Source organism: Epinephelus fuscoguttatus, linkage group LG16 (genome assembly GCF_011397635.1).
Source record: "Epinephelus fuscoguttatus linkage group LG16, E.fuscoguttatus.final_Chr_v1".
NCBI lineage: Eukaryota > Metazoa > Chordata > Actinopteri > Perciformes > Serranidae > Epinephelus > Epinephelus fuscoguttatus.
The window spans coordinates 33475618-33489476 of record NC_064767.1 but is presented as its reverse complement, the minus strand read 5'-3'; the positions used below and the strand labels follow the sequence as shown (position 1 = coordinate 33489476).

Below are 13859 nucleotides of genomic sequence, written 5' to 3'. Positions count from 1 at the left end.
GTGTGTAACTGATTTTTGAGCTGCAGACCTTACATATCGCTGTTCTCTTATTACTCTCATCAGCAACATAATCCTTCAATCGAAAATGTTTCATTTTTTCACTAGCCCCTGACAGCTGCCTCATGCGTTGGCTTTTGCTGGTCTGTCGTGTCCTGGTGGGTTGCCAGGTTTGCCCACATTGCAATTAAATATCACCTAATCATGTTTAAAAAACAAAACATAACCTCTCCATCTATTTATTTAAGAAAAGTCAAGTCCTTTCAAGTCATCTGTCTCAAGTCAAAGTCAAGGCTCAAGTCATGAAGTCAAAGTTAAGTTTTTTATATTGATAGTCAAGCAAGTCTCAAGTCCCCAAATCTGCGGCTCAAGTCTGACACAGGTCAAGTCATGTGACTTGACGCCCCCACGTCTGCTATAAACAGACACACCACTTGCCTGACTCTTCTATTTCTGCTTCCAGAATTCTGGGACCTGTAGTATTAAACTACACTTGCTGTTACCAAGGTAACCACGGGTGACGTCAAATCAAAGATAAGAATTTTAACCTTTGACAAATGACTGTTTTCCAGGTCACAAGTAATCTGTTCACTGTGAACATCACTTGTACCTTTGTGTTGTTGTGTTTCTCCACTTTGTCGGCATCCTTCTTCTTCTCCTCTTTTTTCTTTTCACGCTCCTTCTGTGGAGAGAAAAGATGGTCTAAAACACTGGCATATAGCATATACAACCTATACTATAAATTTGTGTCATAGCATCTACTAAACCCGCATACACACAGTAATGTTAGGCCAAAATGGCCTACACTGATATCAATAATAATGCATATTCATATAATCTGACCGAATCTGAGCATAATTAATCTAATTTAATAATGAATTTCTGTATCACTCAATAGATGCACCAAAATACTTCAGCAATATAACAGTATATCACAGTGATGACTGAGTCTCTGTCTCTGTCCTGCAATACCATAATTAGCATATAATACTGCTTAAGCATGCAGAAAGAAGACACTTTTCTTCATTAAATCACCATTCGACAACCATTATAATATTCTGAGGGAGGAAACATGAGGCCTAATGGTAATGATTTGTTGTACCTCATAGCAGGTTGAAAACAATTACATCTCGTTCTTTAATGTGATTTTAATGCACTCACAATGCAGATTTAATGTGCAGACATTATTAGCGCATGGAGAGTTGATGTAGTGTTTTCAGGTTAATGGTTCCGTCTTGCTTTGTTATATGTAAATGAGCTGGTTCTGATGCCAGCCACCGACAGGCTTTAGCTAATGACTGTCAGGATGCCAGAGAGAAAAGCTTTAGCTTAGCGGGTGAAGCCTAAAATCTAGCCATTATGGTAACAATAACAGTCTGTTTCTCTCTGTGTCTCCCTTCGTCTCTATTCTCAATGCAATTACTTTACTGCCTGTTTATGTGCATAGTTATTTATGATGCTTATTTGTCTTGAGAATACAATAAACAATACCACATAATCATCAATATTTACAATGATGAAAATCAGCATGTATATTTATCATGATCTAGAGTCATTATGTTTTGTGCTCTTTTGTGAGCATGTATTAGGTCAGTGGTTTTTTGACTTCAGACTAATGGACTGAAATACATAAAAAAAGAAAAACAAAGCACAGTATAAAACTGTCACACACAGAAAGCCTGGGTCAAATGTCAAGGCTCGCCGCAGGGGGAAAATGTTTTTATATCTGCTTGGATTTGAACTTCTGACAATTTTTCTTGAGACTTCATGTCAGTGAAACGGAAGCAACAATTTACACATAAACAGTATTAGAGAAAGTCTCTGTTATTCATCTACAGCACAGCACACCAGCTATATTTTGGCTGCATTTTTTGTTGACATATCCATCAGCAAGTTTTGAGTGTATTATCTTTGAAGCTCTGGCAGGCACCAAGTCTCCAACTCTATTAACTACGAGCTAATGAGGCTAGCATTGGACAATTTGCTCCAACAGCATTAGCAGGCTATTATACTCCCATCTGACCATTACTAATAAAACACAGCAAATTACAGCTGGGATCCTCATTCACATATCATGTTGGCTATGTTTCTAACTTTGGTTATTTAATCAGTTGAGCTGCGTCTGAGCACTGGCCCTGTGCACAGGTGCAAAGGATTCTGGTTGGTAGAGCTGGGCGATGCACTTCTAAACACCAGTGCTGTGTCTGAAACCACCTGCCATCTAAATTCGGAGTGTGAAATATCTGCCCTATATAGAAAGAAATCAACAATGGAACAGTGACTGTCTGTTAAGATTCCTGCAATGTGCTGCATTTGATAGATGAAAAAAAAAAAAGTGTCCAAAATCTCATTAAGCTGCATACTATAACTCACTAACTACTGAGTAGGGCTGTACTCTGAAAGCCAGGTATCCGAATCATCACTCGGTGAACCCTCAGTCGACGGAAATTGCTTCAAGTCAAGCAGTCGTTTTTGTGTGTGTATGTGTGTGTGTGTGTTTGCTTTGCTTTATTTTTGTTTTTGTTTTTCTATAGCCAGTCAGTGTGCAGTGGGGCTGCATGATTCTTGCTAAAATGTGAATTATGTTTTTTCACCCTAAAGATTGAGATCACAGTTCTCTCACGATTCTTACTTTTTCAGCAAAAACATTTACTGCACTCTTAGATGCTCAGGTGTAAAAAAAACATATCTGAGATGCAGAGGAAATTAACATAAGACATACCAAAGTGCTTGACTTGCATGATATAACATATATCAAAGTGCTGGACTTTGATATGTGAACGTGAAGTCTCTTGTAACAAAAAACCCCGCTCAGGTCTCTTCTTTCCTTAGTTAAAGGGAAATTTCGGTTTATTTCAAACTGTCTCCTATCGTCCTAAATTTGTTTCAAGTGACTAGTGACATAAAAATAATAGTTAGCATGTTAGCCGTTAGCCTAGATACAGCCGAGGCGCATAGTAGCATCAGACCTGTTAAAACGTAAGTGAACGGGCAACCTTCAAGTGCAAAGTTAGTCCACTAAACAAGCTTTTTTCCCACAAAGACCACCTCATATTGTTAGGATAAATGTCAGAGAACATATAGAAAACGACATGTAAACGTGTTGTCTTATCTTACCGGTGTGCTGCCATGTTTGTTTACCATCTAGCTCTGCTTTCCAAAGCGCGGCTGAAATATCGCGAGAACAAGCAGCGATCTCATACTGTGCCTGAAATATCGCGAGAACAAGCAGCAACGGCTGGGAGGCAGAACCGGACAGTAGCCTGAAAAGTTCATTCATTTATTTTATGAAAGATTTATAGAATAATGGCTGACTTTTTGCCAGACTTTGACTTTGTGGAGGAGGATTTTGATTTTGCAGAGTTTGATGGCCGCCCTTATTTATTTGAGCCAGAATACACTGACGAAGAGCTTCATGAAATTGAAGAAGGGAGGAGGAGAGAGAGAGAGAGGCGCAACAGGTAGAGGACGAGAGGGGAGGAATGGCTGCTGCAAGGCTGCGTAGCTCTGGAGATTGGTGGTGTACCTGTGAATGCTGTGCCCCAATGCCCACAGAAGAGGAATGCCTCTGTTGCAAGGAATGGGACCGGTTGCAGCCTTATTTTCAAGGTCTGGATGTGACCGAGGACGAGACACCTCCACCTGGAGTAACGTTAGTATCCAGCTGGGCTTTATCTAGAGCTCGCGAGATTTCAGGCAAGCTATGAGATCGCTGCTTGTTCTCGCAATATTTCAGCCGCACTCTGGAAAGCAGAGCTAAATGGTAAACAAACATGGCACCACACTGGTAAGGTAAGACAACACGTTTACATGTCGTTTTCTATATGTTCTCTGACATTTATCCTAACGATAAGAGGCGGTCTTTGTGGAAAAAAAGCTTGTTTAGTAGACTAACTTTGCACTTGAAAGTATGTCCGTTCACTTACGTTTTAACAGGTCTGACGCTACTATGCGCCCCGGCTGTATCTAGGCTAACGGCTAACATGCTAACTATTATTTTTATGTCACTAGTCACTTGAAACAAATTTAGGACGATAGGAGACAGGTTAAAATAAACCAAAATTTCCCTTTAAGGACATCAAAGTGACTAATGTAAATTGTGCTGAATATAAAAAAAATGGAATGTAAAGTTAGAGCTTTAGAATAAATAACACACTGACCATTATATGATGCACTTGTGTTAAGTTAAGCGACTGTAAAACAGTGACCGTTTTATTTCCTATAAATTTCTTACAATAAAAGTCCCACGTTGTTTTGCTATTCAATAGCTTTTACTGTGAAGCAGCCAAAACAGGAAACATTGGGTTTTCATCAGCATTAATTAAACACGATTCAGACAACTGAAAGCAAACATTAAACTGTAAATCAAAGCAGATATCTAAACAGAGACACAGGAGAGAGACTAAACTCCAAACCAAAGACATTCCGTTACAAGCTACAAAAGTACTGAGAGCTGAACACAGAGACTTTAAAAAAAAACGCTTTCTCTCTGGTTTTCTGCACAGACAGAGGTGAGTTGAGTCTCGTAACACACACGTTTGGGGGATTTGCTGTGGTCACTGCTAGCTGCCTGGAGGGGGGTGGGACCTACTACAGAGGTAGCAGTCTGCGCAGCTCGCCATATTAAAAGTGACAAAGGAAACGCAAACTACCATGGCTTGGTGTGATGAGACGCAGCCAAAAGTGACAATGGGAAAGGCCTATAAGAAGATGTGAATGCAGCATGACATAATGCATAGAGAAATAGGAGAAAGTGAAATGTGTCATTTAGAAATGAGATTGCACACGTATGAATTGAGATTGTGATTTTCTTTTCTTTTTTTTCTGATTAATTGTGCAGCCCTTGTGTGCAGTGTACTTCTGGAGCCGTTTTGGTGTCCCGATTTTTCTGCAGAGTGAGCGCTCTGCACTTTCATACTGCTCTTTGGTACAGGCAGCTGTGGAAATGGAGTCAGCTGCCTGCAAGAGTAGAGGCTTCGCACCATAAGCCTCCAAAACCATGTAATTTTCTGCCTCCTGTGTACAAGTGGTAAATTTACAGCTCAGTGTCAACAAAAAATATTGTTGCACATTTTCGACCTGTTGTTAGCATAGTTAGCTTGTTAACTATAGTATGTGTTTGTCATTGTCAAACTCAATGTCCCGCTGAACCCCGTACTAACTCTCAAACTCTATGAGGAAAAAAAGACGACTAGTGGAATATTAGTATTGAACAGCCAAATCTGATTCGACTGACATAATTCTGAGTCAGGTACACCCCTCGTATCGGGAATAGAGAATGAGTGAACAAGGGAGTGATTTCTGACCCGACACAGGTCTATACACCAACAAATTATAAAAAACACTCTCGTTGCTATAACTTGGATAGATACAACAGTGTGTAAATAAATCCAAGGACAAAGTTAACAATGCCAGATTTATAATTTGACCTTGTTTGACCCAGGTAACTACAAGAGAAGCAGACAACACCACAAAACAAGAGAAAAATCTCACAACACAAAACAATTGAAAACACCACAGCATTGAAGTGCAGCAAAATAAATTCAAGGGAATGCTACCTCATTTATGTTGTATTGTGGGTAAGGTTATGTTCTGATAGAAGGTTCACAGTTGGCAAAACAACAGATTTGTTCAGGTCTGGCGCTAATTAATCTCAAAGCTTTTATCTCTCCTTGTTTTTTTTCAGCAAAGAGTAATGTATAAAACAGTCAGGTGGCAGGCTTCTCATTTTCAGCCACTGAGCGTCACTTTTGCCAGTTATAATCAACATTACAAATGGCTTTAGCTAATATATATGAGGGATAAAATAAAACTTTCAGCTCTTCTTGGGCAAATGTGTTCTCAGTCGAAGATCATTTGTGGAGGGACAAGAAACCCTACCATGTCACTGAGTGTGTCAGTATTTTAAGTTGTGCTTATCAACTTAATAGTCCTGCCTTTGGGACCCCAGTATTAGAGAAATTAGTGAAGAAAGGTTGGTAAAAGTCAGAATATTATTTCATCAACATTTCATTTTATTGCTGCTCATCTCATTTTCAGGTTGTAGCAGGTTAATGAGGCTGCCATTTAAAACTGCAGAATTTCTGCCTTCTCATCCAACAGAGGCTAATTACAGATCTTTGAGTTTTAGTTATTCATTTCCTTATTTTTTAGTTAAAGAAACAAGCAATGGTGTGAGACATGGCATAATTAATACATGGATGACATGAGAGAATTAACCTACAAGGCACTGGGTACAATGTAAAATAAAGAACAGAAAGAGCCATGGATCAATCCTCGAGTGTGGGATGTATTACAGAAGGTGCTGGGCAGTCTGTTGTGTAGGACTCCTCTGTGTGTAAGTGTGTGTATGCAAGTGTAGAGGGGCAATGGGGGTAGTGATTTCAAAAATTTCTAATTATGCTGCATTGTGGCAACAGTTTCTCTCTTTTAACCGCCACCAGGAAGATGGCATCCTGTTGCCTGTTTGCCCACCCTGAACAGCACCCCCCGACCATAGGGAACCTGTTCATGTGGAGAGAGATCTTTTAATTATTAATAATTATTATTCTTTTTTTACATTTATTATTTTTTGTTTAATTATTTACTAGGACACTAGACCAGCCCAGCCTAGAAATAGGGAAAAGAGAAGGAAAAAAAGACAATAAAAATATAACCATGACAATAATACTACTACTACTAATAATACATAAGTTATTTTTTATTCTAAAAAGGGGAGGGGGGAGCTTTGTATATTCACACATTAGAGTGATTAAAGGTAATACTTCATGCAGTGTGAGGATATGGGATAATAGGATATGATTGTATGTATATGTTTCTGCCTTAGTGTGTGTAAGTAGCAAATTAACAATAATAATAATAATAACAGTAATAACTAAATAATAACAATTAAAGTGGCAAAATACAGGAGAAATAAAAAAAAAGGCAAAGAGATAAAAATACAGATAAAAAAATATATATACAGCTAAAAAGAAATCAAGGGAACACTTACTGGTCACAGTGTAACACCAAGTCAGTTAAACATCAGGGATATCACTCTGTCCATTTAGGAAGCACAATTGATTGTGAATCAGTTTCACCTGCTTTGGTATAAATGAAAGTGACAGCAGGTGCAATGGAGAGGCAAAAGCAAGACAGGGCCCAAAAAGGGAATGGTTCTACATGTGGTGGCCACAGACAGCTGCTCTCTCCTTATCCTTCCTGACTGATTCTCCTCTAGGTTTGCTGTGTCTCCAAGCACAGTCTCAGGAGCATGGAGGAGACACCTGGAGACCAGCCTTGAGACAAGGAGAGCTGGACAGGGCCGTAGAAGGGCATCAACCCAGCAGCAGGACCAGTATCTGCTCCTTTGGAGGAACAGGAGAAGCACTGCCAGAGCCCTACAAAATGACCTCCAGCAGGCTACTGGTGTGCATGTTTCTGACCAAACTGTCAGAAACAGACTCCATCTTCTAGTGGGACCTGTGCTCTGAGCTCACCACCATGCAGTTCAACTGGCATTCACCAGACAACACCAGAATTAGCAGGTCTGCCATTGGCGCCCTGTTCCCTTCACAGATGAGAGCTGGTTCACACTGAGCAAATGTGACAGGCATGAAAGAGTTTGGAGACACCATGGTGAACGTTATGCTGCCTGGAACATCATCCAGTATGACTGGTTTGGCGGTGATAGTCTGAGGAAGCATATCCTTGGAAGGTCACACAGACCTCCATGTCACAGCCAACAGTACCCTGATGTTAGGTAACGGAATGAAATCCTCAGAGCGACTGTCAGACCTTACACTGATGCAGCGGGCCCTGGGTTCCTTCTGGTGCAGGACTATGCCCGGCCTCATGTGGCCAGAGTGTGTCAGCAGCTCCTGGAAGACGAAGGCATTGATGTCATTGACTGGCCAGTTTGTTGCCTTGACCTAAATCCAATTGACCACCTATGGGACATTATGTGTCAGTGCATCTGTCGCCGCCAAGTATCACCACAGACTGTCCAGGAGCTCACTGATGCCCTGATCCAGGTCTGGGAGGAGATCCCCCAGGACACCATCTGCCGACTTATCAGGAGCATGCCCAGACATTGCTGGGAGTGCATACAGGCACGCATACAGGCCATACACATTACTGAGTTACATGAGTTGACGTGATAAAATTCACTCATGTTGGATCAGCCCGTGATTTCAATTTTTTACTTTGATTTTCGGTTTCACTTTGAAGCCAGCCCTTAGTGGGTTGATGATTGTGGTTTCCATTGACCACTGTTATGTCATTTTGTTCTCAATAAATGATACAATGTACATCATTAAAGATTTTCAACTTGAAGAATGAATTTATCAAGATCTGATGTGTAATTTAAGTGTTACCTTGATGTTTTTGAGCAGTGTATAAAAAGAGTCTGTGTGGAAAAATGAAGACCCTACTGAGTTTAACTTATTCATATCTTCAGCTACTGTTAAAAGTTAAACCTACTTTGAATTAATAAGGGATTTAAAAGGTGGATTTAATGAGGTGATTTGATGCTGGATTTGACCAAATACTATCAAACTTTAACCCAACCTGTGGATCGTCTGAAATGTAATTTTCATATTGTAATGTTTGAGACAGAATATCTAGTGGATGTCTTGAATAAACTGAGACAAATGACAAAAAGAAGTATGTGATCTCTTGCTTCCTTGGACATCTTTGACCAAAGTATGACTTGTTTTGCATGGCTGTCTGAATACAGCTAGAGACTGTGACTCAGGCCCAGTGACAGCACAGGACCTCCTCCGCTGTCAAACTGTCTGACATAGTTTTATATGATTAAATAATCTATGAGGCTAAAATGAAAGACTGTCAGGCTCCATCCCAAATACTGTCGGCTAATTTATGTTATAAATTAGCTGAAATGAGTATCGGGAAAAAAATCTATTAGTCAAGTCACACAATCTGCAGCTCTGGCCTTTCACTAGGCCAAACAAAACAGTGACAAAGTACATGATGACGATACCACAACATATCTACAAGACAACAAGACATAACCACAGCAAAACATCACCACAGCACAGAACACAGCAAAGAACTGCACCTCCTGTCTGCTCCTGTCAGCCTGGGAGGACGGTGAGGTGGAGGGAGGAGCAGCTTCAGAGGACTTCGGCTGGAAGACAGAGAATTTCAGACAGAGGGTTAGACAGAGACAAGGGAGGAAGAGGAGAAGAAAAATGAAGACAGACAGAACAAGGAGAACAGAGTGAATAGAGAGAGGAACGAGGAGCAGAGAGAGAGCAGAGTTAATTAGAGGGAATGGAGGAGGATGTTCTCCTCGACTGCGGAGTACTCTTCGCTTCAGTAGATGCTGCGAGCCAAGGTTATATTCAGCCTCACAGCTGCACAGAAAGAATGGTGTCAAAAGAGCGTCTCACATGCCCACAAACACACATACACACATACACGGTTATAGAGTGTGGGGATGACCTCTATTAACCTGCCGTTGACCTGTGAGACAGACTGAGAGCAGGCTTGAATTGAACTCTGTGGTCTTTCAGTAACAGTGGCTGGTTGTTTTCACAAGGCTTTTTTTTTTTATTATTTCTCTGCTCATCAAAGTGTATCCTAGAGAAGGAAACGGTGATCAAACAGAAAGTTAAAACAAAAAAGTCAGGCCACTGTCAAATGTGATCAGACTACTCCGACACAGTCCTGATGGAGCAGATTAGTTGAGTTTTTGAGTGTACACCTCCTAAAAATACCTTTTTTTTTCAAACTTCATAAATGAAGATATAAATATTTAATGTTATAGAAAAACACTTAAACCTGGAATCATTTTCTGTCTCTCCAGAAACAGAGGGAGAAACAGCAAGTTCAAGAACCTTCAAAGCTCACTATTTAATAATGGTGGTAATAATCACAAGTATTATATCGGTCCTTTGGACAACAATCCGATATTTCCTGATATCGTCATTGTCTCTTTCTTGGCTGTCTGGCACTAGGCTGCTAGCACTGTTTGAATGTGTGAGAAGGAAGTGTGCTGGGACGTAAATGGTGACACAGACGTGTCATGGGAATTTCAAAATAAAGGTGTATGTTTTCACTTTGTATCGATAATATTAGATTAGTGATCACTACTGATATATCAATCCAAATCAATGTATTATTATACCCCAGTATATTTGCTGTATTCAAGCATGATAGCACAGTGGAATTAGCAAACCACATAGCTAACTGGCCAGTTGCTCAATAAGTAAAATGTAGTGCTTCATCAATACACTTTTGTCACAGTGTAGGAAAGCACATTGCTTCCTTTAGATAAGTGACAAGTTTGTTCAGCTCATTGTCTAGAACTCCTGTAATGTTAGCATAAAAAATGGTGGAATTAGCAAGCTAGATAGCTAACTAGCCAGCCGTGTTTGAAATGACAATTTTTGACAGAGGAAAGCTAGAATCACCTCATCAGTTTGTTTGAGGAACAGTCATGTTTGTATAACACAAGTCTTACATTTCTTTAAATGTTAATGAGTATTACGTTTTACACAATGTACCACAATGACAAAATTCTGCTTGTAGTTTGCGCCATTGGGTTGTTTTACAAACTATCGTTATCAGCAGAACTTGGCTCCAGTACTGGTCAATGGCTTTTGGGCTGGGCCGCAACAACGGGCCAGCTTTGTAAGTGAAAGTCAAGGTGAACGAAAGTCCGTGACTGGGTATATGCCTGCTACTCCCTGTTTCAAATTAAGAGCCATCAAGATAGAACCAAGCCTATTTTCTAAAATTTTTATTTTTGTCTTTATGCCCAATATTTACTCTCTTTTAGCTCTGCTTTGAGCTCCACCAGCTCCTGAGAAAAATACCTGGCTCTTTATTACCCAGATCAGGGGTGTTCAAAGTTTCAATGACTGCGTGCAAATTTAGGGAGCCAGCGTATCATTGCAGATACGAGTCACACAGAAAAAGTGCAGTTACAAGCTGTCCACAGAAATTGCTAACTTTAGCTAACAGCACTAGCACTGATGACAAGATGCCATACAACCCGTAGCTTTCTACAAGCTTTCATCCCTAACCTGATAGATGCTTGTTAGGAGGGCACAGCATGACATATAATGCATGCATTTCATATAATGTTTAGTGGCCACACAAAACCTTTCTGAAGTCTGCCGTGGCCCGCAGGCTGCACTTTGAGCAACAATGTGCTAAAACCTTCACGTGGTTGCTAAGTTTGTTTTGTGCAGTTCATAACTGATAATCCCCTTACTGTTAATGGGAACAATGAGCAAAAAGGGGTTAAAAAGCATCATAAAGCTAAGCATAATTGCAGCGTTCAGAGAATAATTTCTAGGGGGATTGTCTACAAGGGGGCTACCCTGTACACTGACAGATTTTCGGCAGATTGGCAAGTTGATCTGAGGTGCCAAATTTTCCGCCTCGTAGGGTAGTCATATTGGCGGAACCTTTTTGGTTTAAAAAGAACGAGGTGCCCTTCCGCCTTGAGAGGGGCTGTTGATGACATGTGGGAGGAGCTGTTGATGACGCGGCACGTGCAACCCACTGGCAGTGGATAAACAGGAAACAGCTGATAGCAGGAATGTGCAGCTAGTACTAGTAGCAAGAGGGAAACACAAGCCTGACAGACACTACAGTAAAGATGAGCAACTGGGGAGACAAGGAATTATGCACCCTCCTTGCCCTTGCAAACAAAGAGGCCATTAACTGTCAAATGACGGGAACGGTGAAGGAAGGGCCAACTTATGAGAGAATCGCAGAAGGACTGACCAGCCACGGCCTCCCTCGGAGCAGGTCACTGTTCACACGCTAAGCTACACGTTTTGTTACTCACTTGCTCACGCCCCCCATTGCCCCGAAAAAGGTGCATTCTGTATAAACAAAAGTAGGCAGGCAGCGTTTTGCTGCACTCCCCGATTTTGTTTTCATACCAATGCTGAAAGAAGACTGATTGAGCTTTCCTGCAAATTTGCACAATTCCTATTTAAAAATGGCTTATAAGACATCCCTTTCATATCGTTTGATCAGTTAATATAAAAAATATTGATTACTGCAGCTTTAAAAGTGTGTCTGCCAGACGTTTCCCTTGTATCAGATGTAAGACAGCCAAGCTCGATATGCATTTCTCCACTGACAGAGATTATCACAGTACCAGATGGATAGAGAAACAACAAGACTGAGAGGAATAAATGGAGACAGGAAGGCGATACTGAAAGAAGAAAGTCAAGAAAACATAATTCCCAAAATCACATTTGCATGCAGATCTTTTTTTTTAATGTTCAGGAGACTCAAAAGAATTCAAACCAAGTATTGTTTTTTTAAGAAGGTGAAAAGCCTGCCTTATGCCCTCTACATCTTGGTGCACACAAAATCTATCATAAAAGCAGGTCGTCATCATCAAAAAAATGAACACACTTTGTACAATAATTACTGCCATTTTCAGTCTGTCTTCAAAAACATACCAATGTAATCTGACAAAAATCCCATCAACTGCTTCACCACAGAATTTAAATCTTTCCCACCTGTAACAAGACATGTCAGTTAACAGATTAAACTAAACAGTTCAGATGCTACCCTGGCCTTGTCTTTATCGCTTCCTCATCTATTGTTTGCCATCTGGCTGTTCACTGCTTCTCAACATGCACCGCAGCTTTAGCTACATCCCTCAAGATTTGTGTGTCATCTGCACTTAATGCCTCTCCACACAAAGGATGAACAGACTGATTTTTCCAAAAATAGTGAAAGTAATCAAGTCATAAAAAAGCTTAAATGTGTATGTTTTTGCAATCTGTGACAGAGGTAAAAACTGAACGGACAACACTCTGAAGAAAAATTATGAAAGAATAACTTCACAGTCCTAAAAAGTTTGAATTATGCTTTAATGACAAAAAAATTCTACACACTGGTGGAAAATGAAAAATTCAAAAATCCAACCTAATGATTCAAAACAAGAAACTAGCTGTCCCAAATCATCAACTGTAACACTATGGAAATATGGTAATTTGGTTTACTTAGATAAGGATTTAACTTTTTTTTTGAAGGCGTTGATGAAGTTAAGAATGTACAAAATGGCCAATTTATTACAACCTCGGTTTTATTTTTGTAGTTAAGTTGTATTGTTAACAGGCCCATTGTACTTATCAGAGTAATTGCTGACTTTTTGGAATGTGCAGACATTGATATAGTTAGTTCCAACAGGTAGAGAAATATAGTTCCAACAGGTAGAGAAATATGCAATGCAAAATATAAGTCAAACTATCAGGAAGGTCGTGAACAGATAAGCTACAAATTTTATTTTGAAGTTAAGTTCAAAGTGTGTGCACCGCTACGGTTGTAAATAATACCTCATTACATAGAAAAACCTTCAGCGTCCACAGCTGAGGTAAGTCAAATTTGAACAGCAAGGTTGGGCTGTTCACTGTGGTGGAGGTTTACAATGAACACTTTGGAATTATTTTACAGTTTTCCTTCCTTTTTTCGTCCAAACAAGTCTGGTTATTTAAACGCTCGGAAAACTTAAAACTGTCTATATCAACATACACTACCGTTAAGTCTTTTGCGTTGTATCACAGAAGGAACTGGCAGTATGAAGGGGATCAGCAGTTAGGTTTTGGCAGAAAGCTGCTTGGTTATGATAAGGAACAGATGCGAATGTTGCTAAAAAACACCCAGCCTTTGAGTGGAACAAACCCTGTTTGAACAAACCAATGTTTTGGACTCCTGGGTGAAAGTCCTGCGCTTCTTGCACCAATCAACCACCGTTCCCACCCACCATAAGTGGACTTTTGCACTCCTTGATATGTGTGCTACTCTGAGTGTCTAATAATGACGAGTTTGTGGAAAACCCCATGCGTCTTACACAGACGCAAAGGAGTGCCCAGGCTGAGTATTTT

At 40.2% G+C, this 13859-nt stretch overlaps 1 protein-coding gene across 5 annotated transcripts in view; it reads right to left on the bottom strand.

The window, feature by feature from the left end:
* smap1 (small ArfGAP 1) overlaps nt 1-13859 on the bottom strand; it is a 190508-nt gene that overhangs the window by 122997 nt on the left and 53652 nt on the right. For 2 of the 5 annotated variants that reach the window (XM_049600392.1, XM_049600393.1), the window contains exons 5-6: nt 9056-9124; nt 608-679 (exon numbers count right to left, since the gene is read on the bottom strand). The exons of 1 other annotated variant lie outside the window; for it this stretch is intronic. In XM_049600392.1, the coding sequence (XP_049456349.1) occupies nt 608-679; nt 9056-9124 (141 nt within the window). The remainder of the gene's footprint in view (nt 1-607; nt 680-9055; nt 9125-13859) is intronic. 2 more of the 5 variants (XM_049600394.1, XM_049600395.1) reach the window with 2 other exon arrangements.